Source organism: Topomyia yanbarensis, chromosome 1 (assembly GCF_030247195.1).
Source record: "Topomyia yanbarensis strain Yona2022 chromosome 1, ASM3024719v1, whole genome shotgun sequence".
Classification (NCBI taxonomy): Eukaryota; Metazoa; Arthropoda; class Insecta; order Diptera; family Culicidae; genus Topomyia; species Topomyia yanbarensis.
In genome coordinates, this window is record NC_080670.1 from 20014578 (window position 1) to 20041287 (window position 26710).

The 26710-nt window shown below is 36.3% G+C and overlaps 2 protein-coding genes across 3 annotated transcripts in view; one reads left to right on the top strand and one right to left on the bottom strand.

Moving 5' to 3' along the window:
* Positions 1-16259, top strand: part of LOC131677055 (uncharacterized) — a 104108-nt gene extending 87849 nt beyond the window's left edge. Inside the window, exons 1-2 of one of the 2 annotated variants that reach the window (XM_058956587.1) lie at positions 11013-11516; positions 15752-16255. In XM_058956587.1, the coding sequence (XP_058812570.1) occupies positions 11109-11516; positions 15752-16099 (756 nt within the window). In that variant the 5' untranslated portion in view covers positions 11013-11108 and the 3' untranslated portion in view covers positions 16100-16255. Of the gene's footprint in view, positions 1-11012; positions 11517-15751 lie in introns of those variants that run through there. The other variant, XM_058956589.1, reaches the window with a different exon arrangement.
* The window catches only part of LOC131677056 (mpv17-like protein), a 314479-nt gene that overhangs the window by 65084 nt on the left and 222685 nt on the right, over positions 1-26710 (bottom strand). The gene's annotated exons all lie outside the window — the stretch shown is intronic.

Sequence of the window (26710 nt, forward strand, 5' to 3'; positions counted from 1 at the left end):
TTGAAAATTTTCATCTCTTCACAGATAAATATTGTTTATTATTGCGAGTTAAGAGGTGTTGAAAATTAATAGTTTTAGACATATTAAACGCACACTGGGAAGTAAATGCGTCAAAATCGAAATTTTTTCATCTTTTCACAGATAAATATTGTTTGTTATTTCGAGTTACGAGGATTTGAAAATCAATAGTTTTAGACATTTCAACTTTTCACAGATAAATATTGTTTGTTATTGCGAGTTAAGAGGTGTTGAAAATCAATAGTTTTAGACATTTTAAACGCACACTGGGAAGTAAATTCGTCAAAATCGAAAAAATTTCGACTTTTCACAGATCAATATTGTTTGTTATTGCGAGTTACGAGGATTTGAAATCAATAGTTTTAGACACTTTAAACGCACATTGGGAAGTAAATGCGTCAAAATCGAAAATTTTTCAACTTTTCACAGATAAATATTGCTTGTTATTGCGAGTTACGAGGAGTAGAAAATCAATAGTTTTTGACATTTTAAACGCACACTTGAAAGTAAATGCGTCATAATGGAAAAAAATCTACGTTCACACAAAATTTTTATTTGTTATTGCTAGTTACGTGAAGTTGAAAAACGATAGTTTTGGAATTTTTAGACACACATTAGTAAGTAAATGCGACAAAATGGAAATTTTTTCAACTTTTCGCTAATTTTTTTTTTTGTTTTTCGAGTTACAGTAAGATTCCGTTTTGGCACGTTCCGTTTTTGGCATGCTCCCATTTTGGCACACTCCGATTTTGGCAACAAATGGGTTCCGTTTTTGTCAACATTCTTGTTGTACATAATAAATCTTTTTAAAATGTGCAATAGATATTTTTTGTATCAATTGACATTACATTTGACTTTATTTCCAAACATGGGAGTCATATTAATCCTCAAAAGCCCAAATAATTTTTTTTTAATTTTTTTTAAAATTGTCTTAGTTTCAATATTTTACTGTGATAATTTTGTGATGTTTTTCGCAATGTTGTTTTAAAAAAGCGTTGTGCATTTAAAGGTTAACTATGTTTTACACTATATGTGTCGTATTTAATGATAACAATAAGTATAGAAATGTATTGTTTATGTATAATACAAGTGGTAGTAGTGTAACTAGTGTTAGACGGAATCAATTTTTATAGTCGAATGCAGATGAATGCGCTACACCGCATAATACAACGTCACTACAAAACTTGGCACTAAATTTGCACTTCATATCGAAAGCCCGTATTTAGCAACACAAAACTGATAGCTTCCAAATAGTTTACGATGTCTTTTTGAAAATGCATTTTCAGATATAGTGCACTTTATATTCGTAAATGATGAATTTGCAAACCTCCCTAGGTGGCAAAATTTTCTGGTAAAAAGAAATAATAAATTAACACCAAACATGAATTCAGCGACGTAAAATTACCCCAATGTGAAGTTTTTATCAAATTCGGATCCCTTTTGAGGTTTTGACCGACTTTTTATGGAAGGTGATCACTGTGCGAAGACTGAATTTGATAAACATATGAATAAAATTGAATTTTCTTTTTTCTTTTCATCTAATTCCATTTCACACATGGTTAAAAATCCTTGAAACAGTTTTGAAGTCGTAAATTGAAAATCCAAACTTTAAAAATAAGATTCAATTTTTGGCACGGTTCCGGTTTTGGCAACAGCAAAAAATAAAATTGTTGCCAAAAACGGAATACTACTGTTCTAGGATATGAAAATCACTAGTTTTTAACATTTTAAACGAACATGGGGAAGTAAATGCGTCAAAATCGCAAAATTCAATTTTTACAGATGTATGTTGCTTGTTTTTCAGAGTTATTAGGACTTGAAAATCAAAAGTTTTGAACATTTGAAATGCACAACGGGAAGTAATTTCGACAAAACGGAAATTTAAAAATCCGTTTAAAATTAGAGGAGTGCCCAGCGCCGGGCCGCGCCGACGGTTGCAGGTAAAAATAGTAAACAACTCGTAATAACAAACAATGTTTATCTTGAAAAGTTGAAAATTTTTCGATTTTGACGCATTTACTTCCCAGTGTGCGTTTACAATGTCTAAAATTATTGATTTTCAACACCTCTTAACTCGCAATAACAAACAATGTTTATCTGTGAAAAGTTGAACATTTTTCGATTTTGACGCATTTACTTCCCAATGTGCGTTTAAAATGTCTAAAACTATTGATTTTCAACACCTCTTAACTCGCAATAACAAACAATGTTTATCTGTGAAAAGTTGAACATTTTTCGATTTTGACGCATTTACTTCCCAATGTGCGTTTAAAATGTCTAAAACTATTGATTTTCAACACCTCTTAACTCGCAATAACAAACAATGTTTATCTGTGAAAAGTTGAAAAATTTTCGATTTTGACGCATTTACTTCCCAGTGTGCGTTTAAAATGTCTAAAACTATTGATTTTCAACACCTCTTAACTCGCAATAACAAACAATGTTTATCTGTGAAAAGTTGATTTTTTTTTTCGATTTTGACGCATTTACTTCCCAATGTGCGTTTAAAATGTCTAAAACTATTGATTTTCAACACCTCTTAACTCGCAATAACAAACAATGTTTATCTGTGAAAAGTTGAACATTTTTCGATTTTGACGCATTTACTTCCCAATGTGCGTTTAAAATGTCTAAAACTATTGATTTTCAACACCTCTTAACTCGCAATAACAAACAATGTTTATCTGTGAAAAGTTGAAAAATTTTCGATTTTGACGCATTTACTTCCCAGTGTGCGTTTAAAATGTCTAAAACTATTGATTTTCAACACCTCTTAACTCGCAATAACAAACAATGTTTATCTGTGAAAAGTTGATTTTTTTTTTCGATTTTGACGCATTTACTTCCCAATGTGCGTTTAAAATGTCTAAAACTATTGATTTTCAACACCTCTTAACTCGCAATAACAAACAATGTTTATCTGTGAAAAGTTGAACATTTTTCGATTTTGACGCATTTACTTCCCAATGTGCGTTTAAAATGTCTAAAACTATTGATTTTCAACACCTCTTAACTCGCAATAACAAACAATGTTTATCTGTGAAAAGTTGAACATTTTTCGATTTTGACGCATTTACTTCCCAATGTGCGTTTAAAATGTCTAAAACTATTGATTTTCAACACCTCTTAACTCGCAATAACAAACAATGTTTATCTGTGAAAAGTTGAAAAATTTTCGATTTTGACGCATTTACTTCCCAGTGTGCGTTTAAAATGTCTAAAACTATTGATTTTCAACACCTCTTAACTCGCAATAACAAACAATGTTTGTCTGTGAAAAGTTGAATTTTTTTTCGATTTTGACGCATTTACTTCCCAATGTGCGTTTAAAATGTCTAAAACTATTGATTTTCAACACCTCTTAACTCGCAATAACAAACAATGTTTATCTGTGAAAAGTTGAACATTTTTCGATTTTGACGCATTTACTTCCCAGTGTGCGTTTAAAATGTCTAAAACTATTGATTTTCAACACCTCTTAACTCGCAATAACAAACAATGTTTATCTGTGAAAAGTTGAACATTTTTCGATTTTGACGCATTTACTTCCCAATGTGCGTTTAAAATGTCTAAAGCTATTGATTTTCAACACCTCTTAACTCGCAATAACAAACAATGTTTATCTGTGAAAAGTTGAATTTTTTTTCGATTTTGACGCATTTACTTCCCAATGTGCGTTTAAAATGTCTAAAACTATTGATTTTCAACACCTCTTAACTCGCAATAACAAACAATGTTTATCTGTGAAAAGTTGAAAAATTTTCGATTTTGACGCATTTACTTCCCAGTGTGCGTTTAAAATGTCTAAAACTATTGATTTTCAACACCTCTTAACTCGCAATAACAAACAATGTTTATCTGTGAAAAGTTGAAAAGTTATCGATTTTGACGCATTTACTTACCAGTGTGCGTTTAAAATGTCTAAAACTATTGATTTTCAACACCTCTTAACTCGCAATAACAAACAATGTTTATCTGTGAAAAGTTGAACATTTTTCGATTTTGACGCATTTACTTCCCAATGTGCATTTAAAATGTCTAAAACTATTGATTTTCAACACCTCTTAACTCGCAATAACAAACAATATTTATTTGTGAAATGTTGAAAGAAATACAATTCTCATTTTCTATATTTCCAATTATCCGCCAAAGTACGGTATCCAATATTTTACCCATTTTCAATACCGGTTCATTGTCGACATGTCACATAACAAGCAAACCTGTTTTTCTATTGTCGCGACCGTTCGCAAACGAACATACATGTCACAGTTCAGTAAATGTACAGCCGCTTGACAAACCTGTTTTGTTTTGAAACATGTACAAATTTTATGACATGTCACGGGGAAAATGTATCGTGTCATAGTACACGCGATTGTGTCACATGTCGCAAGAATCTGCAACTTGTACATGTCACGAGCAAACATGCGACCAGTCACCAGATGACTGGTCATAACCATGACATTTTCCAGCTATGAATAGGATTGCCAAAATATCTATCGGCCGATTCCAATTTTAGTTTTAAATTCTTCGTAACTTATTTGTCGTATCCTCAAGGGGCCGTCTGGTATAATGAGTAAACAAATTGACTTCTTTTTATTCACTTAATTGTTATCCACAAGAAAATCTACCAAAAATAATAAGAAAACCAAAATACGCGATATGGTAGGTATGACGAGACATGCATTACTCTTGAATTAATGTGAATACTTTTCTTTTGAAAGGACAACTTCAACAATTGGAGATGGGACTATCTCTATGAATGTTGAAACAACGAAAACTGAATCGTAGTCTCTTCGAATTCACTGATTTTAATATTATATTTAATAAGATATTTGTCCAAAACCTTAGCGTGCCAGATTTCTTCAAGTTTAGTTTTGAACCACCAACAATTTTAAGAAACGGTACGGGATAGGTAAAGTGAAGCTGTGTGGAGAAAAATTATCCGCTGATGCCATACCGTTTGACCCAATGTGTTGTACAAAGATGGCATACGCTGCTCTAACCAACGGTTTTAAATGGGTATTGTAATAATAGAAATATGGCAAAAATAGGCTCATTACCCTACTATGATTGATTATTTTTTACACTTTTTAACTTTTTATTACTATTTGTTTATAGAAATACATGGGTTAATGCTTGAATGTAATTTTTTGTTTTGTTTTGAATATATCACGCTTCAAATATATCACGCTAAAATACAGACCGACCGTGATATAATCGAAACATTACTGTATTTTGGTAACCTTCTGCTGCCCAACCCCGTCGCACAGTGGTCAAAAATCCCGAAAAGCTGACCAAAAGTCGAAAAATGAAGTTCTTCCTTGACAGCTGTTGATTTTTTATATCATTTGCATTCCCATTGCACCATATAATGATATCAGTTCACCACAAATGACTCTGTGAACCGTTGAATAATTACCGACAGTGTAGCTGTCGGAAACGTTAAATCCAACGCAAGTTTATGTCAAATAAAATTGTTTTTTTTTTCAAAAATTCGATATTCGCCAATGAATTAGCCTATGATAGTTAGGAAAAATTAACTTACATATTGCATCATTCTGCTTTCTTCCAAGTGACATGCACAAAAAACTAACAATAATTTATTGTTTGAAAATTGTTTATAGTTGTACGAAATAAACACTGATTTGGAAATGGCTAAGTTAAAAGTCTTACTACATCCGATTGATTTTTCGATTGCTAAATGTTTGTAAGGCGTTTTTTCAACAACCTTGTAAGTATTAGCTGCAACTTCTTGCAATTTTAGGTTTTATAGGTCCCTTAAAGTTAGAGTGAAAAAGTCCAAAAAACAGTCATACATCCTTAAAGAGAAGAGATAGCGAGTTGGAATACTCCACAAAAATGTGGCTTTTTGAAGCATCTATAACTTTCCAAAACATTACAAAAATGCCAAAAATCAAATAAAATAGACATAGCAAAAAAACTCGTTTTAAGGGAGTATATCGACATGTACATCTGTTTCACTTTATAACTTTTTTCCCTTAAGAGATAGACATTTTACATCTTCAACAAAGTTTCTCAAAATTAGATCCTCTACAATCTTTCCATAGACATTTGATCATTTCAACAATAAATGAAAAAGTTATGTTTTTCACCTGAATATATAGGGGAACCCGGGGCTATTCGGATCTACGTAAGCAAATTTTTCTTTATTTTTTATACAATGGAATTATGTTTACCTATGAAATACAGACACTCCTCAAGAAGCAAAAATAGAGACACTCCTCAAGAAACAAAAAAAAATTGCTTTACAAAAACTTGATCTGGTAAATCACAGCTGTCGATTGGCGGCCCATGTATTTTTTTTTTGCTTTGGCGTGTGCAATGGTGTACAAAGCCGCAAGCCGCTGAACGGTGGTTGACGGAATAGGGGGTCCGAACGATCATTTCGCTCAAAAGTAATGAACGTCTCGAAAATATCTGTACTTTGCCCCAAACAAAAATCATTCCATTAAATAGGAGCCTCAAGCTTTCCAAAACATTTACCATTTATTTTTTTACTTTTATTTGCTGATTTAATCACGGTTTTCCCATTATAATGATATCCCACTGTCTTAATAGCCCGGGGTCCCCCTACCCCCGTAAATTAAAATTTGCCGCCATCATATTAATTTAATATGATGGTAGCTCAAAAAACAAAGAAAACTTCTTGAAGATATCGAAGTACTATAACTAATATTTTCATCGCAAATATTATTGTCCGGCTTTTTTGGATTTCGTTCCAATGTGCGTCCTTTGGCAGGCTTAAGAAGAATCGTTGTAAATTATATTATACATGATTTTATTTTGTCAGCCCCACAGAAACCTTTTTACAAAAATTCCACTTATCATATAACTGTATCGATTTTGTTGGCTATTTTCGGCAAATTTGAGACTAAGAGAAACGAAAGCAATGAAGTTGAAAGACGGATAGGTATTCTAGAGCGAATCAGTTATAAACTTAGAACGGAAAACTAGAACTAGACGCCGGCGGTAAAACATGATGATGAGTTATGTTCTACCATAGACCATGCGGTAGACTTGGGTGCAACGCCCAACTCCTACTCTGCAGAAGGCAAAGAATTCTTCACATTTCCTTTCGATCATGCCCATATGAGCCTGCCTAGTTCTAGTTTTCTGTTCTAAGTTTATAACTGATTCGCTCTAGAATACCTATCCGTCTTTCAATTTCATTGCTTTCGTTTCTCTTAGTCTCAAATTTGCCGAAAATAGCCAACAAAATCGATACAGTAGAACCTTGCGGCAATTTAAACATAGTAACACTTATCATACAAATGCATTGTTTGCTTGTTGGAATCATTTTGGATGGTCATTCCACGTGTAATCGACCTTCACGGATTTGAACCAAATTTGGAGGAATTGTTCATCTAGGGCCAATATATAAAATCCCAAATTTTTGTGTCAATTGAACCACCCTCGGGTCAAGGGAGCACCCCCCGTTTTGGAAAATTGCCAAAACCCTTGATTTTCTTTTAATCATATCTCCGGTTCTATTTACTCTAGAATCAAACCGCAAGTTGGCTTTTGAAGAAAATTGTTCAAGGAGTCTAGAAAAAATATTATTTTTTGCCGGCAGTGCTGCCAACTATGCGATTTTTTCAGTTAAATATTCAAATTTAATTTTTCTCTCAATACATATATTTTAATTTTGAAAATTTTAATGTCATCGCGTTCCTCAGACATTTTTACATATAAAACACTTATCATCCCAATATAATATGAGCGCATCCTGAGATACGCCGAAAACCGCCATTTCCCATATAAAATCGCAAGCGCACAACACTAAAAAACCAACTTGCGTATTGTGAGTTCAAACATAATTTTTCGTGAAGTAGACGAAAAATGATGAAAAGCTACGTTTTTGGTTTGCTTCTAGCAGATCAGGGTCGATTTTTATGACCGTTTGAAGATTTTCTCAATTTGGGCCAATAAAAATGGATTTTTATATGAGAAAATGGGAGTTTTTCCCTTCAAAACGGCATATCTCTGGATGCGCTCATATTATATTGGGATGATAAGTGTTTTTTATGTAAAAATGCCTGAGGAACGCGATGGCATTAAAATTTTCAAAATTAAAATATATGTATTGAGAGAAAAATTAACTTTAAATATTTAACTGTAAAAATCGCATAGTTGGCAGCACTGCCGGCAACAAATAATATTTTTTCTAGACTCCTTGAACAATTTTCTTCTAAAGCTAACTTGCAGTTTGATTCTAGATTAAATAGAACCGGAGATATGAACAAAAGAAAATCAAGGGTTTTGGCAATTTGCCTAAACGGGGGGTGCTCCCATGACCCGAGGGGTGGGTCAATTGACACAAAAATTTGGGTTTTTATATATTGACCCTAGATGAACAATTCCTCCAAATTTGGTTCAAATCCGTGAAGGTCGATTTCAAGTTTGCATCTTTTTTTGAACACTTCGCGTGGAATGACCCATATTGATCTTTGTGCTGAAAGTTCGAAATTTGAGCAAAACGAGAAAAAAAAAGATGTGTGCACCGATAAGAAATATCGTATCGGCGGCGTTGGTTCGTTTTTTACCGGCACTTTGATGTCTTCGGAAAGGTTTTGTTATTTTTTGAGTAGTTTAATTTAATGTTGGAAATTTTAATAAAAAAATTAACTTTGCAAGTTGTTGCCAAAGTTGATAGTCATATATGGAAAGTTTGTAGACGAAATGATTTTATAAAACTTTGCTGAAATAGCAAAATGGCTATCTGTTAAGCGAAAAAAGTTACTGGGTGAAATTGAAGTACATGTCGGGATACTCTCTTAAAAAGCGTTTTTTACTGTAACTTGTTTATTCGATTTTTTACAGTTTTTCAATGTTCTAGAAAGTTGTAGATGCTTTCAAAATACACCTTTTTGCAGAATGAATCAATTCGTTATCTCTTCGTTTTAAGGATGTATTCCTGTTTTTTGAATATTTTGGGCTAACTTTAAGAGCTACGGTTTGTGGAGTAGCAGATAGTAGAAGCCAAATTTATTCATTTGTTGCTCAGCAAGAAATGCCTTATTGATAAATATATAAATCATAAGGAGATCTGAAGGGATCTTTGGAATAATCTGGGGTAAAATAGACTAGTGTTTCAATAAATTATTTGTATTATGAAGCATGAAAATGAAACCGTTATGCGAAATTAATAAACATTTGAAATATTATTATGAAACCATAACCATCCATTTCATACATTCCAACATTCGAAGTTAATTTTTTGTTACCACCATGCTCATAAGTCATCAGTGTCCTCCCAATCATCTTCTCCGTCATTGGATGAACAAGGTATGTTTGATATATTTTATTAACATATCTAAGCATTTTTGTACTAGTGTCTTCCGATCCTTTAATTTCATCAATCCGAAAGATTTATAGAAAAAACTAGAGTCCCATTTAGAGGAAAGGCATTGGAATTATTAATATAATCGAGTATTCTAAGCAACGAAATACCTACATTGTAGTCTGTTTGTCGCTACGGTTCAGTCACTTTCGCACTTTGTATACCTACTTGTCTAAAACATATCATTGGTTTTGCTCAAAATAAATTCAAGGGAACTGAAATGGTTGTGCAACGCTTGAATCGATTCAATGTCATCTTGACCTTGCTGTAACGGAAACATTTTCGATTATTGATTATTCGATTGATCTAAAAAAATAAAAGATCCAAGCACCACCGTTTTATATAACAGCGTAAGGAGATATCTGACGTTTAATATGCGCACACTGAGATCTCGCATTTTTATACCACTGCCCTCCCCTTATAAACCGAGAAGTTGTTTGTTTGCGTCCCAATCCGCCGTTTAAAAGATTTCTAGAGAAAATTTTCAATAGGACGTAAGTAACGTTGAGAGCCTCTCTTTGTTTACTTTCTCTTTCGTTTATTACGACGTCACTACAACACTTTGCACTAGATTTCCAGTACATATCGAAAGCCGACGGTTTTTACTAGAATATTATGCAAAGAGTAGAGTAGTAAATGTTGAAATGGCCGAGTAATGAACAGAAGAGAAAGATCCCAAAGAGAATCTCTCATTGTTACTTACGTCCTATTGTAAATTTTCTCTAGATTTGTTTGCACCTCAATTCAGATGTCAAAACGGCACAATATCAACGCAGCTGGGTAAGTATACTAAAAAGCTTAATGAACTTACTCTGTACTAATACTATCAATTGATTAATTGATGCTGTGATTCGAACTTTGGAAAGCCATTCGATTGACGAATTATAAATTATTTCCAAAAATCAGACATCATCATACATGTCAACAAGCAAAATGTGTACAAAAAATGCTTCGATTGTGTGTGTGTGTAGCAAGGGTCTTATAAACTTATCCAGCTGCGTTTGTATTGTACCGTTTTAACGTTTAATTAGGGAGGAAAACAAATCATTTGCACGGCGAATTGGGAGGAAAACAAACCGCTTCTGGGCTTAAGAGGGGGCGGTAGTATACAAATGCGATGTCTCAGTGTGCGTATTTTAAGCGTCAGATATCTCAATTGACCTTTCTACTCCCGTTGAAAAAGAAACGGCGCCGAATTATTTCGTGAGGAAAACAAATAAAAATGCACTGCAAAAACCGGTTGAGGTTAGGTATTTCGTGAGGCAAACAAACCAAACTCCTTTAGTTTGACTTTGCATCTGTGGTTGTAAATGAGCTGTCAGAAATCTTAATTGGTCGTGCCAGACACTAAAATCCTCCAATCTGCCATAAATGGGTACAGTTTGACCGATTCGACCAACGCACACCACGATCCATCGAGCAGCAAACATTACTCAGCACTCAGCAGTTCAGCAAACAAATGTGGACAAACAAGCGGGAATGGTACGCTGGTGAAAATATTTGCTGATGCCTCGTTGTTTGCCCGTTTGTCAAACAGTAAAATGTGCTATGCCGAAGGTTCTCCTCGGGTTCGGCTGTTTGTTCTCTTTTTCCTCTCAAACCTCTCCCGAGTGAGGCAAACACGGGCAAATAAGTTTGTCAGTTTGCCGCAGTCTTTCGTTGAGCGCGCACTGGGTTATGGTGCAGTGTTTTTTTTTTCAATTTCGTATAAATTTTACCTTTCTTTAAAATGGCGGACACTGTGGTTGTGGAAGACGATTTAAGTGAATTCGTGGTCACGAAAGTGGAACGCAAACGGGAACGGGTCAAAGTGGCGATTGATTGGTGCAGCGATGCTATAATCAAACTTATTTTCGCTGTTCGTGACAAGCAGCTGCTTTGGAACCCCGAACACAGTGATCATATGAGCAAGTTGAAGCGCGATGCCGTCTGGAAGGAGATTGCCCACGAAGTTTTCGACGATCAGTATGAAGCCGATCAGCTGGTTGCCAAATGGAACAATCTGCGAATACAGTTCAAATCGTACTGGGCAAAGCACCGGCGTTCCTGGGCTGACCGGGGAGGGAAGCAAATATCCTGGAAGTACTATAAGCCGATGCTGTTTATTGCGGGAAATAAAAGATCTTCGGTCAAAATGGTGAGTAAGAACCGGTCGTTTTTCTGTTTTTATTTAACCAAGCACGTTCAACTGCTGCTGCAATCGGATCAATTCTCGACAAACATATGATTACGGCCGAAAAGCCAACTGTCAAAATCCACTTTGAATGGAAATTCCGGACAAACCGTCACACGCCAATCACAGATGTTGGTAGTAAATGAAAGAGAAAAGTTTTCTCTTTCATAAACAGTTGTGAACTGTGTTCGACTAGTAACGGTTTGTCTGGAATTTCCATTCAAAGTGGATTTTGACAATTGGCTTTTAGGCCGTAATCATATGTTTGTCGAGAATTATTTGTTTGTCTTGTTTCACACGAGACAAGCGATTATTTTTGTTCTTGATGCTAGCGAATTCGGCGCGGTGTTGTCCAATGGTTATTTCTCGCTGGACAGAATCGTGCAACAGGCGTTGGGTACATAGGATGAGGCCCGTATTGTGTAGGTTTTGGGACGTTTTGTTGTATTTTGACATGGGCTCATATTGAAGGAGTAATGCTGACTAAAAACTTGAATAATGAAGTTAAATTTCAATTCAAAACGAAGCGAGGCGTCGCTTGGAATGGCAGTTTCATAACAGGCAACCTAACAGTTATCTACCTAATACATTTAGTGTTATTATTACAGTAGGATTCCGTTTTTGGCAACAATTCTAGAGAAAATTTTCAAAAGGACGTAAGTAACTTTGAGAACCTCTCTTTGTTTACTTTCTCTTTCGTTTATTACGACGTCATTACAACACTTTGCACTAATTTTCCAGTACATATCGAAAGCCGACGGTTTTTATTAAAATATTATGCAAAGAGTAGAGTAGTTAATGTTGGAATGGCCGAGTAATGAACAGAAGAGAAAGACCCCAAAGAGAATCTCTCATTGTTACTTACGTCCTATTGAAAATTTTCTCTAGAATTTTTTTTTTTCAGTTGCCAAAAGCGTAACCGTGCCAAAAATAGAATCTTATTTTTTAAGTTTGGATTTTCAATGCACGATTTCAAAAATGCTTCAAAGCTTTTTAATCATATGTGAAATGAGATGAAAGAAAAAATAAACAAATTCAATTTTATTCATGTTTGTATCAAATTCAGACGTCGTACAGTGTAGAATGCTACTTTCGACGCTCAAAACCTCCAGCGTCCTGGGTATATACCCTGGAGGATTAACGGCTTAGCAAAGTATCTTAGATGGATCATTGTTTTGACAACTTTGGTTTTGATCTAGATAAGTAGAAACTGATCTAGTTCAGTTCTATCTTTTGACAGAGGTGTACTATCAAAAAACTTTCTAAGGTACTTTATTCGAAGGTTTTCTAAGCAACCCTCTAGTTCCCCTTACGAATTCTATAGCGTATGCGGAATGAAATTTGGACAACGCTTCCAACATTACAACAAAAATGCAACCCTGCGCTAGGCGCTGTACTAAACGTCATACTTTACCCACTAGGAGATACCATCCATATTGCCCCATTAGCATGTGCAATGGTAAACAATTAAGCAGAACTAATTCTATATTTTCGCATCAGCTTTTTCTTGCAAAACTTGTTGCAGGTTATCTGCAGTTTGACTAACCGCCATCTCTTTGATGGCTGAAAGATACAAAAAACTCAACAATGTTGCACGATTTATACTATAAGGAAATACATTATTAGTACCACAGACAACTCGACCGTCAAAAAACTGCGGTTCCACCGAAAGAATGGTGGTTTCTCCGAGAAGCACTATCTATTTTCATGTTCACAATATGTGCTTCCATCTCTTTAGCGATAATCTCTCGAATGCACAATGCTCCTCGAATTAGAAGATCCGATAATTTTTTTCTGTTCATCGGTAAGCCTACATCATCCCAAAGAGGTTTCACCAGTGTTTGGAATCCAATACACTCAGTAAAACTCAACGGCAATGCATTGGCAGTTGCAAGTTATATAGTACCAAGTATTACTGCTGCTCGAGCGGTTTCAATGATGACCTTGCTTTTGGATTTTTTCGGTGGCGCAAATTCGTTGTCGGAGAACGATATATCTCGTTTGGGTTGGTATAGGCAACCGAAGTATACCTAGCCTGGCTAGATGTTTCGTTCTGATATGTCTAAGATTCCGTGATTCAATTTTCCTCTCTGCACGTAGTCGCACGTATCACTGACATTCCTTAAGAAGTTCTCATTTTTCATTTGCACAGCCTTTTCTATTTTCGATTTTTGAGTATTTTTCCCTCCATTACTTTAAATGTTTTTCAATTTTTAAACAACTTACTAATATGTGTCGATTTCTGGTACTTTCTACTAGAATACGTATGATCGTTTATCGAAAGCTACGTGGAATGCGGTGAAATGCGATGTTTATTAAAAAGAAGTAGATTTTTTTAAATATTTTATCAGCGTTTCCAAGCGCTAAAATTTGGTATTTTTATAGAGGCATGAGAGCAGAAATATAATTTGATAGAATTGTTTTTTTTTTAATGTGAGTACATCATTTGAACCAGCGGTACTCATATCCAGGACAACCATATTAGTCAAAAGCTGCATCCGGTACCCCCAAATGAACAACCCGCAGGAAGTTAATACCAAAGACGGCTTGTGATCCGTGATTTGAAACAACGAAGAAAATCTGAACACGAACATCATCACAGCATTAACGATGACGATAATGGCATCGAGAATGATTTGGATGACCTCGATGCAAAAGGCGAAGAAGCCCTTGTTTCTCCCATAGGAATGAAAATCTCCACACTAATTGGCAGGTTGCGTGTGCGTGATGTGTCCCACTTAAAATTTTTTGTTGTAAGTTCTACACATTGTAAATATATGATTGATCCATGGCTTCGGTAAGTTGCTCGCAAATATATAGGCTTAGACAGCGACGATACATTTCGAAGATAGAACACTTAGCGAAACATCGCTCCTGGGCTTTTTAAAATGTCTAAAATTACTATCAGGGACATTAAAAATTGCAAGTTGTCGATAGAAATGTGTTCTTTTATGCACTAACCGATTCAGAATCATCTGACAAAAATACTATTAACAACTTAGTATATATACTATTTAGAAACCGTTTATTTTTAATTGCAGTTGCGCATTGTTAGTATTGTAGTAATAAAAAATTCTTACACGATAAAGAGTTATCGAATATGTATCACGTGAGTTTACTGAGCGGATTAGTTTTATTTGTATTTCCCACCCACAATTTTGACGTTAGCGAATGAATGGAGTTGGATAGTCTATCGGTCCAGGCGATAATTCAAACATTTACTTGTTTTAATTCATGCAAAATAAAAAAAATCCCAAGAATTATCCTCGTAATGGGAATGCAAATAGTTCTGCTGCATTAGTTATGACAAGTAGAATTCAATGCCAGTTTTACCATACCTACAAATCGCCTGCCCGATAAGATTTTTTTTTAAATTCGAAATTTTATTCTCTTGAACATACTCTGAAAAGTTCAATTTAATTAAATTGCCGATTAATAATCGCTTTATTCGATTAACCGACAACTTATAAAGCTTATAATCGATTATTGAGTTTTCGATTATTTTAGATATTAATAATTTGCGTTGATCGAGTTGCCATCATTATTGCCGTTTTGGCGTGAGATGAAACTGAATCAGGTTCTAACCCCAACTGCTGTCAAAATGCATTAATTGACAGCGTTTGGGGTTGGAATCTGACGCAGTTTCTGGATCAAACCAAAACGACTTAAAAGTGTCCAGTATGGATTGGAGAATGGGATATAATGGGAACAAGTTCACGATTTGTGTTTATTTATACTGCGTTATTCTGTTACTGAGCCTCTAATTTGTGATTTGACCTCCTCCGTTGTTACCGGATTGATTTCTGAAGGCGATGGTATTCTAATTTTCGTATTTCGCATTGACTCAGTTTAATAGGTTAGAAAATCTTTCGCAAACAATTACGAACAGGAAAGAAATAGAGAAAATTATTTCGACATTCCTATATTGACTTATTTGAAATAATTACATTGACCAAAGGCCTAATAAACTTAACGATTCACGCAATCAATAAATCATTTAGGTGGATTTTTCGGAATATAATTAATTCAATCCTTTTTACAATGTTTTAGTTAGTTTTCAATCGAGTTATTTTCAGAATTTTGGCACAGGTTACGCTGCGATTGAACCACACGAAAACTTTATTTTCAGATAATATAAACATATGCGGCGCGACCTATTCACAAATATAACCAGTGTCATTTTCTACCATTTCTTCCAGGAATCACTAGATGAAATAAAACACCTACCGAAGTCTACTCCGGTTCGGTCGACCAAGATGGCTCAAGTGAAACGGCGTCTCACCTGTCCTGAACATGTGTCTCCGAAATTTTCATCTCCAACTAGCAATCGCCACTCGACTACTGCAGGCGGTGAACAGCAATCGGTACAGAAAGTAGAGAAACCCGACAGTTTTCAAGTGTTTGGAAATTTTGTGGCAGAAGAACTACGTAAAATTCCGGACCTAGTACTAGCGAATCAAGTACAGCGGAAGCTGAACCGTTACCTGATGGACTGTATGGACGAGGTGGACGCGGCCTACTGTCATCAATCGATAAGCAACAATTAGAGTGTTTATTTTTAAATGTTTGCTCCCCCACGTTCCAAATACTGAAGCAGCTTTTTGTTATAATTCAAACTAAATCCTTCGAATCGATAGGATTAATAGGAGAACGCTCCACAATCCGATTAGAATAAGAAAAAAACAATGATTAAGAATTTGAACAGTTGAAAGTAAGTATTTCTTTTTCTTTCTAAAAGCTACCGAACATCGCAAGATTTACGATGATTTTGCTTGAATTTGGTAATTCTATAAGACTAAACGTAAATCTCGTATATCGTGCACGCTATCTATCACCCTGGTCTGTTTATATTCCGCATTCTGCCAATAAATTCAATTACAATCGAAATTAATTCAGTACAGTGGTGCCCCCTATCATTAGTGCGCCATCAAGCACAACTATTTCTGTATTTACATTGCATAAATTCTTGTCAAACGAGCACCATCTGTTGTTACACCAGGTTCGTATTTTTCCAACCCAATTCTGTTCGCTTCCCTCGTTCCCCGAACCTTCCGCCTCGTTTGTGCACCACCTCTTCCACCATCAGTGCCATGATTATTGATATTGGCTCAGATAAACGCGCCGCCGGCAGCAGCAATCGTTGAGTAGCAGGCAGCGCCAGCCAGAATAACCCAGCCTATTGGGTCCGTTTCAGGGAAGAAGAACGACATTCGACCGCGGTGGGTGGGTTAGGTTCGTGGCGACGTAGCACGCTGATGGTTCGAAACTCATTAAACACATTTTCCATGCAACGCCGGATGTGGTCGAATAATCGAATACTCCAATCGAACAACCGCTGGGTTCGGTTCACAGTGAGGTTGTTGGCGGGGAGGGTATTGAAACGTTAATGTATTCGAATTAACTTTTTGGCGAGTGGTGCTTTTGATTCCTCATTTCGCAATCGACACGTTCCCAACGAGGAAATGACTTTTGCAGATTGATCATTCAGATAAGAACCGACATTGTTCGTATTATTTATAAAAAAACGGGGATGTAGAAGAAGTGCTTGTGAAGTTTCAATTTGCCAGATGCCAACTACTCATAATGGGTTACTTTGGGAAATGTTTTGAAACAACCCTCAACATATTTGATCAAATACTGTGAAATTCTTGTCATTTTTGCTACATGCCATACAATATGAACTTTTACAGTAGTATCTGATACCATTTCACATTTTTATCCAATTTCTACAAATATTATTCGAGTTCATTACTGTATTTTCAAACTTCTGAGTCCCCACTTCATCACGGTCGAATGGGTTCGGTTGGATGTAGTTTAGGACAGTTCTTTGGATTCAAGTCCTTGCTGTAAAAAAGGCTTTCTTGGAGGTATTCAGTATTGTAAATTTTATCATTAAGGGGCGTGTTGTGAGGTAAATTTCACTTAGTTTTCCAGAAGTGCAGATTGCCTGCCAAATACAGTATTTTCATGCGAATATTTTGCTTGTGATCCAATGCCAACACGAAATATTTTAGTACTCTTTAGCTGGTTCAATTACAGCTCCGTAGGATTTTCTGAAACACATTCAATTCAGAGGATGTAAACCATGCACTACAAACAGTGGTGTTTTTATCAGTTTTAATCTGTGTCATTGATGGGCATATTTGTATGTCAAGTAGACAAAAGGATGTTGACAAAATTCTTTTCTTTTGATTGGTAAAAAGGTGGACAAACTTTAGTGCACCGTTTCGCACGAGTAAATTTTTAACTTTATATCAGATTTCTGGTATATGAATACCTAATTAGTTGTGCATACAGCTGTCAATATTTCTTCATAAATACTGGCGAAACTATTTACCAGGAATTGCATTAACGTTTGAACCCTTTCGAGGTATTTTAATTTTTCCCGACACCACGTAATTATTCGTGTTATAAATTTTGTATGACTTCCCCCTTCCACATAAATGAACGAGCCGCAGTCGGAGAGATACCCCGGGTACGGGTACAATTCACAAGACACCCATATTTCCATTTTCCCACAGCGCACATTAATTTAATTTCCTGCCACACCGCTCCACTTGCAGCGTTTCCCATAACACAGAGGCGGCACTGCACCGCACCGAGCGACTGCATGAAGCATAGAAGCAAATTAAAGTTTCGCTTTTGTGACTTGTGTCACACGAGCTGTTATTACCAGTGCACAAATGGTACGTTCTCACCTCGATGCTCTGGATGAGGTATCATCTTTTGGGTTTGATTCAGGCCGTTCAGTCGACACTTACGTGCATTGAAACAACGTGCATCCACTCACCCACTTTGTATGTATGTTAAAATAATCTTTCCCCCGCTTTCGTAAATACGTTCATATAACATCCCTCTGACTCTAGCGTCCTCCGAACTAGAATCGACTTTGTTCTATTTGCGTACGTAAATGGCGCCATTTCATCGAAGTACGGCTTCGGCTGAATGAATAATTATGCGGTTGATTCAATCAATTTATCGATAGGATTTATCATAGTAACAATGTAACGGTCCCTTTGAATGGACGTTGCGGTTTCCAATAGCGAAGGGTAGAATGTGGTAAAACTATTACTGGGCGAGTATATCACAACCAATAACATGGCTAAAGCGGTGGGCTGTAAGCATGCCAAACAATAAATACTGGAAGAACCGCTTCTGTTCACCACCCATTTCCATAGACAGGATAGATCAAACACGGGTATTTTCCATCTGTCTTGTGTAAGTTAGGGAAAGCCGCTGCACAATGCACTCTCTGAAGTCTTTTAGCGCGTTTTAGTTTCAGGACGTTTTACAGGAAAATTTCATCAATGATTTATCTTATCTAATGTTTTATACTGTAATCGAAAACATTAAACATAGGGTGATGAGCCTATTTTCGCCATGTTTCTATTATCACCTTACCCACTTGAAGCCGTTGGTTAGAGTAGCGTCTGCCATCTTTGTTCAACGCATTGAGTCAAAGGAGAGCGCAACAATAGGGGCACTCGATTCGAGTTTACGTTGCGCTCAAGCGCGATAATTTCGCTGTTTTCAGCGCATTTGTGTTATCATTTTGGTTCTTAACAACAAAGCAAACCTAAGTTTGTCTTCTTATCTCGCCCTGAGCAGAGGCAAAAAACTACAAGGGGCAGCCCTATGGGGTTGCACGAACTGTAGACGTAGGACTATACTACTTAATGTAAAATATTTATTTTCTTAGTACTTAGTGTGTGGGAAAAAAACACCCGGACCGGTGAAGAAACATCAAATTTTAGACAATATAATCACATCTCATGTATAGAACAAGCTTTCTAGTTCCTCTCAAACAGATTCTAAAAGTTCAAACACCCATGGATAACCCCAAGTTTGTAGATGTGTTTCGATGCCACAGGATTGTAAAATGGTTAATATTATGTCATGGAAATTCAATTCTTCCGTGACAATTTTTTTGCCTGCAAAATGCCCTGTGTGTATGCAAAGCTCATGATTTGTTGGGATATTAGCATTGATCGGATGCTTTCCAACGCTGCGCATTGCATACATACAGGACATTTTGCAGGTCACCAGAAGCTGTTCATTTTACCACCGCCACATGTTCATTTTACCCACTCGCTATAAACATGTCTCATTTTTGAACATGTTTAGAAATCAAGAATCATGTTTGAAAAAATGTGTTTATGACGAAGTATTTTTACCAGATATGTACAAAACATGTCTAACAAGAAACATAAGGTGATTGTAATATCTCATTCACTTATTAGTTAGAAAATAATGATTTTGCTTAACGTGTTCATTTTACCGCCAGTTCCCCTACCTACCAACACATTCGCCCCAAACATTGAACCCAAGCGTACAATGCAAAATGAGTCAACGCCAGGGATGCCATTATGCCAGATTTATCTGGCACTGCCAGAGTTTTTTGCAGCTTCCAGACATAAAGATAAACCCCTCATTCTGCCAGATTTTTAAGTTGCATACACATTTTGCATACACATTTTGGAAATTTGGGGCACATTTTCCCAAATTTAACAAAAATCGATAGATAAATTTCGATGACTTTGAGGTCGCTGTTAAGTGACAGATTTTGCCAGACATTTTTAGTTGATCTGCCAGATATTCTTTGAAAAATAGTGGCAACCCTGGTCAACGCTGATGATGATGGGTAGAGCGAAAGAGACAACTAGTACCACCACGACACTATTAGCGCATTTCACTAAAATTCCACGCGGCCTTTCCCGATTGAAAGGAACGGCCGCGCTTAGCCCATCTGCCATCCCACTGAGACGTCCAAAAAATTGTTTCAAAATCGTTCAACACGGGTCCAACGGTGGACGTTTGTTGAACGGTTATTTGGACGTTGTTCGAATTGGTCCAACGAACGTCCTTCATTGGACAATTTTGAAACCAACCGTTCTTAGAGGGATAACATCGTGATTTTGCATAGCGAAGGGCTGAATGATTTTGTTCCAAAAAACAGCCCTGCGTTATGCAACACTTTGTGCAGGTTGGTTATACCAGTTGCAAGTGGGGCCAAATTCACCAAGTTCCGTAAAATTCCTTTTAAATTACAGAATTGATAAAATTGCTTAGATGGCACTAATTAATCAAATTCTGTTTTAAAAACTGTCCTTGCGTTTAAACCAAAATGGGAAGCTTATTACTACCACTACATTACTTAATTTCAAGCGCAAATAGCAAATACATGTGCTAGTTAAACCAAAAATTTACTGGCAACATTACAGCGGCATTTAGGAAGCAGCTGGAGCGGTCGCCTGTTGGACGACACAGGGTAGCGTCCCTCCACAGCCAGTGTAACGGACTTCTAGTTCAGCTACACTGGCTGTAAAAAAACACAGCGCAGTGATCTGCTTCGCCAGCCGTTCAACAGGGAACTGAGCGTGTCTGGCCAAGTCCGTTCTTTAAATAGTCGATGATGACGTCATTCATAGAAGCGTAGCGCGCTAGGTACACCAATCTGTCGTACAGGGCTTGGGAAGCGCTATCTTCTGTGTGTTAATGCGCGATATTTTGACAAGGTTGCATATTATTTAATTTTTTAATGCTATGATATCAAAAATATTTGGGTTTATCTGTTGGAATCTATTCTTAGAAGTATTTCGGGGCGATTTGTGCAAAAAATTTGAAAATTTATCGTGAGATGGCTGAATTATATGCGTTTAAAATTGGACCACTTTTCGTTACATACCATTTTTGTAGAATTTGCAACGTGCACCCCTATATCTAAAACAAAGACGTAGTCCTACGTCAAAATCGTCCCGCGCAAGTGAAACAGTCAATTCTACCTAAAAATCAATCGGTGCCTATCACACAAGCAGTCCATATAACAATAGCCTATACCTACTGTGCGATTTAGTGATGAGTGACGGTTCCCAGCAAAAAGCAACACTGATGCGGCCGAACTGTGTTGCTGTTGATTTTTCAAAATGCCCCGTAAGACCAGCCATTCGGGAAGTGGAACAGTTATTAAAAGTGCAGATGGAACTCAATCTGGCTGAAGTGAAAACCCTACAAATGCATCATATCAAACATTGCGTGCTGATTTCGTTCAACAACATTAACCAAGCTGAGTCATTCGCCTCGCGAAACAACATGCAGCACACCGCCGAATGCGGCAATGTTAAATATAGCATTCCCGTATACATCGAGAACGGCGCTGTAGAAGTTCGGGTCCATGATTTGGCTACGCGTATCCCTGACGGCGCGATTAAAAAATGCTTGCAAAAATACGGAGAAGTAGACTCCATTACACATGATACATGGAGGAATTTTTTCTCGGGCATCCCTAACGGTGTTCGTGTAGTGAGAATGCGTGTGACCAAGCCAATTCCCTCTTACTTAAGCTTCACAGTGTTAGGAAGGGACGATGCTCTCATTCAATAGACATCACTAGTCACGTACCCAGGGCAAATTCCTACGTGCCAGTTCTGTACGAAGAAGCTGCACCTCGGAAAACCTTGCGTAGAAACTGTTAAGGAAAACTCAAATCGAACTGAAATCATCACACAACCATCTTACGCTAAACCACTAACAGCTGCAAAACCAGCTTCTCCGGATCAAGAAGCAACAAACATGAATTCTACAACGATCGCGTTTAATGTCTCTAAGCCAACAACCAGCAACAACAACAATGAAGCGAAATCAGAAGAGAACGGACACACAATAGCGACCCATACGATTAAAGCACAAACCAGAACAACCGATCGTGAACAGCATGCGAGTAGCACAGATGAGGATATGGACGAGTACGACAACGAGAAAGAAGGCAGACCAAATGACCCTCAGGATTCGGCGAACAACTTTTCACCGCCAAGGAAAAGAATCTCAACACGCAGCAGCAAGCTGCGTCAACAAGATGGTACGAGTAAAAAATAAACCCTGTAAATTCTTTATCTTTACATATTGTAAAGGATTAAAAGATGTCCGGCTCAGTTATGCTAACGCGTTGAGACGTGTCAAATAAACAGAGAAAAAAAACAAAGCAAACCTGTTGATGCCAATTTATACGCATTCCATTGATTGTGAGCCGAGTAATTAATGAATTAGTGAGGCATCCTCCTTAGTATGGTTAAAATAGGCACTTTACCCTATTTATTTTTTTATTTTTGTTTTTTCAAAATCATGAAAAATTAATCTTTGAATTCGTTTTCATAACTCCACATTTTTTACCTTTTTGTCTTCGGTTCTATCAAGCTTTCCTAAAAAAATTATACTTGCAATAGGTGAGTAAAATTTAGGATAACTCAAGCAAGATTTGGCCGGGGTTATCGATTTTTAGAATGACTCCATCATAATTTTGTTTCGAGATATCACCAAATCTGTTTTTGTGCATCAGATGGATCCGATTCTGATAGTATTCATGGAGAATAGTATCAACCCTAGCCTGGCCTACCTGCTTGCATAAATAATCAGGGGATCACTGGAGACTAGTACATTAGACTGACAATAAAAAATGCCACGAATCGGGCCAACTTTGAGTCTATTCCTAGTCCCACCAGGAGTGTCTACTCCAAATTTCAGCCGAATCGGACAAGTCTAGCTACCGGACCAACGTGTTCGAAGTTTGAATGAGATTTTTTGACAGGAAAGAAAGCTCGAACTTGCATTTTCACCGCTACGTGGCACTGCATGCACCAATTTATCACTGCAAGTGAAAATACGATAGATAATTTTATTGCCTACAACTTTGTCGAAGACTGTAAATCAATCCAACTTCCTTAAGAGAAGTTACTAAAATGTCCATGAAGCGATACCTGCGTTAGTTTTGCATGGGGCCTGCCACCACAACTGGAGGATCAGTAATCGATTTCCACGAACATTATTTGTTGCGAAATAATGGTTGGTTTAAACTGAATAGTATGCTTGAAAGAGTTTTAGTACATGATAAGAGTCATTTTAACCAGAAAATTTTAACCCTTTGCGTTTTCCACCCTGGAACGTTGCACTGGGGTACAAAATTACCCCACGCGTTTGATCGCAATTTTCGCAAGTTACTGTTACACAGAGCCATTGTTTTGAAAAACTATAAAAAATAAACAATAAAAATAAACAAAAATGAGAAAGAATTTAGGAACTCTAAATTAAATTATGGTTAGGGTCACAGGTCGGTAAATTACTAATTCTCGTCTTCACACGGCTCTAAAGAAAGCCTAGGGTACATTTGTACCCCAGTGCAACGTTCTACACTCAAAAAATAAATCACTTTGCTTCTACGTGAAAACATATGTGATTCTCATCCACCGCATTTTTCACGTATTTTTTATCGAATGATCCTGTAAATTAAAATCAACTTCAATATCTGAATCATCAGGTAGATGTTATGTGTTTTCGAGATAATTAGTAATAGAAAATCACGTAATCATTACATGAAGCGAAACGTGACAAATACATGGAGTCAAACGTAATAATTAAGTGAAAACAAATGTAACATTTACATGACGCCAACCGTGATAATTATTTGAAGACGTACATGCAGATTTTTTCAATTATTTCATTTAAATAAATAAAATAGGTTCATAACAATTTATTCAAATCCTAATTGCATTAACTGAATATAAGGCTTTACATACATTTTAATAGTGTGTTTTAGACGCCAAGATACTTCAAAATCCAATTTCTTTAATTAGCTAAATCACTTTTTTTTAAAGAAGGTAGGGGTCTATAAAAAAATAGATCCTATGCATTCTTATGCATTCTTATGTTCATGATTTTCAATCACTAGATAAAAACCTGCTCCAGCATATTTTAGTGTAACGGCTTTACCACCAAACAAAAATAGGTTGAAATCGGTAGCGCTTTTATGAAGATTGCCAACAGAAGGAACTGCATCTGAAATTTAATTGATTTTTTTATAATCCATTTTCACCGGATATTTAACAATATTTAAATCTTACCACAAAGATCACCACAAGTGAAGTTATTGTTGTGAATTCGATGCATTTCTAATCAACTCCGAGTAGCAAATACAATCTCACCGTCCGAAATATATGCAATTTAAGCCTCCTGTAATTTTGTTCAGGCTAATGTTTGTGCACAAATCACCCACAGATCAAGAAGCACTTACGGTTTCTCACATGTTTGTGCAATGGTTCCAATTGCGACTCTCCAGTATTAATCGTCGTTGCGATCATTTGTACAGCACGATCACCAGTATTGTCACATGATCACAGTAATAAGGATCACCAGATTAGCATGCACTAAATGTTAATTCCCGTATCATGCGATAGTTTATGGGACGATGTGTACATTAGATCCACAAATATGGCAAAATAAACGTGGATAGAGATGGTAATAGCACTAACATGTTGGATGACTTGCTGGGGTTGAGCCCTTTCTCGTCCCTCAGAGATAAAGATTGCCCAGATCGATGTTCAATTCGTCCATAGTCATTAATTGTGGAAACGGAATATCTACTCTACAAATATAGAAAAAGCATTGATGATTGATATAATCAGATGCAATAAGAACAGTTATAATACAATCAGCTCACCTTTATGACGAACCAGCACCGTCGGAAGGTATTTATTGGCTGTCCCTATTATTAACGGACTTCCTGTTTATCCTGAGCATTCCGAACGGCACGGTTAACGTATGTTGGTTGCAATCTATTTTACCGTCTATTGGCTCTGACACGAGACTCGTCGGCACCTTTTACACTCGGAACGGTACTATTCCAATGTAGCATCACCACCAAATATAACAACAACAAAATCGAGAGTTTTTTGTAGAAAGGGCCAAACCATATTGACGAAATACCTTTTTTGGAAATAACGGAGGAAAGATTAATTTAAATTACAGTTTTGTTCAATTTGTTATGAAGGTTTCTTTATATGCAGTACATATTACCCACCGGATAAACAACGACTTTACTTTGCACTTACATGTCGTGCTCAATTTGGTCAAGAGTTATTCTGAAATTAAGATAAGCAATATGATTTTGCATATCCCAAAAATTTAGCAAGCAATACTTACAACATAATTAGCAACATTTAACTCAATAGATTCGAAATAGTTTAATCAGTGACCAAATTTGCAGCTATTTTTTCACATAGGAAGTTCACGTGAGCTACGTTTCAACGAATAACGTACTATCACTTAAAGGTCATGTGTGAATAAAGTAGATGTTACAGGTTGGTCAAATGTCGTTTATAGGAATCACGTAATATTTGTTAAATGTTGGAAAATATTCATTTACATGAAAATTCATGTAACTTTAAAGTGATTTATTTTTTGAGTGTAGGGTTAATTCTTTATTTCACCACAGAGAGCGTCAACACTAACATTTCAACGGAAAGATTTTGGTGTTCTACAAAGTTGTAGAACAATCCTTTTCCAGCAATTTTTGTCCATATTCTATCTCTCTTCCTTTAAAAGTTTAGTGGAACTAACATTTTGTAGGAAATGGATGATTGTACTGACATGCAGTATTGGGAAAAAATAAAAATATCAATGTTCACATGAGAATCTTTTCATCACCGATTTTCTGATAAAAGGTTCACTGATATGAACTATCGCTAGGGAAAAAATCGTCAGTGAACTTCATGAGTGCCGATGTTTGCGAACATTATTCTGTTCAAGAAATTATCGGAAGAAGAAATGATCATTTGCGAACTTTATATCGGCGAAAATAAGAAGTTAGCCTTATGAAAACATTTTGCACGATCTTCGAACAATGGATTTCCTAAGCTCCCAAAAACCTGTAGATTAACATGATATAAAAAACCAGGGCTTTCAATATTACGGCGTTAGTTTACTTTGTGTCAACGAAGCTTTCTTCAGAAGCCGGCGTGTAAAACTGCCTGTCGCTTCTATGACACTTTTGAGTGGATTGAGGAATCGGAGATAAATAATAACGATTTGTGTTTACTTATACATGGCACCGAATGTACCGGTGCTTTTTTTATTCAGTACCAGTATTTCGCTTATTTGGGGTCTGTGCTAACTCAAAAACTTAGACTTACAAAAACGCGACGCGAGACAGGACACAATATCCTGTAGATGGGTAATTTCAAGCCCGAAATCGGTATTTCGATAACAAAAATGGTTCTTTATTCGCCGATTTCGATACCAGCACTACAAGCCTAATAGAAACAATGCTTTGCTTAGTGCTTGACAAAATTCGAAATTGCTTTTGTTTCCAAATTTTATAAATTTACCTTCTC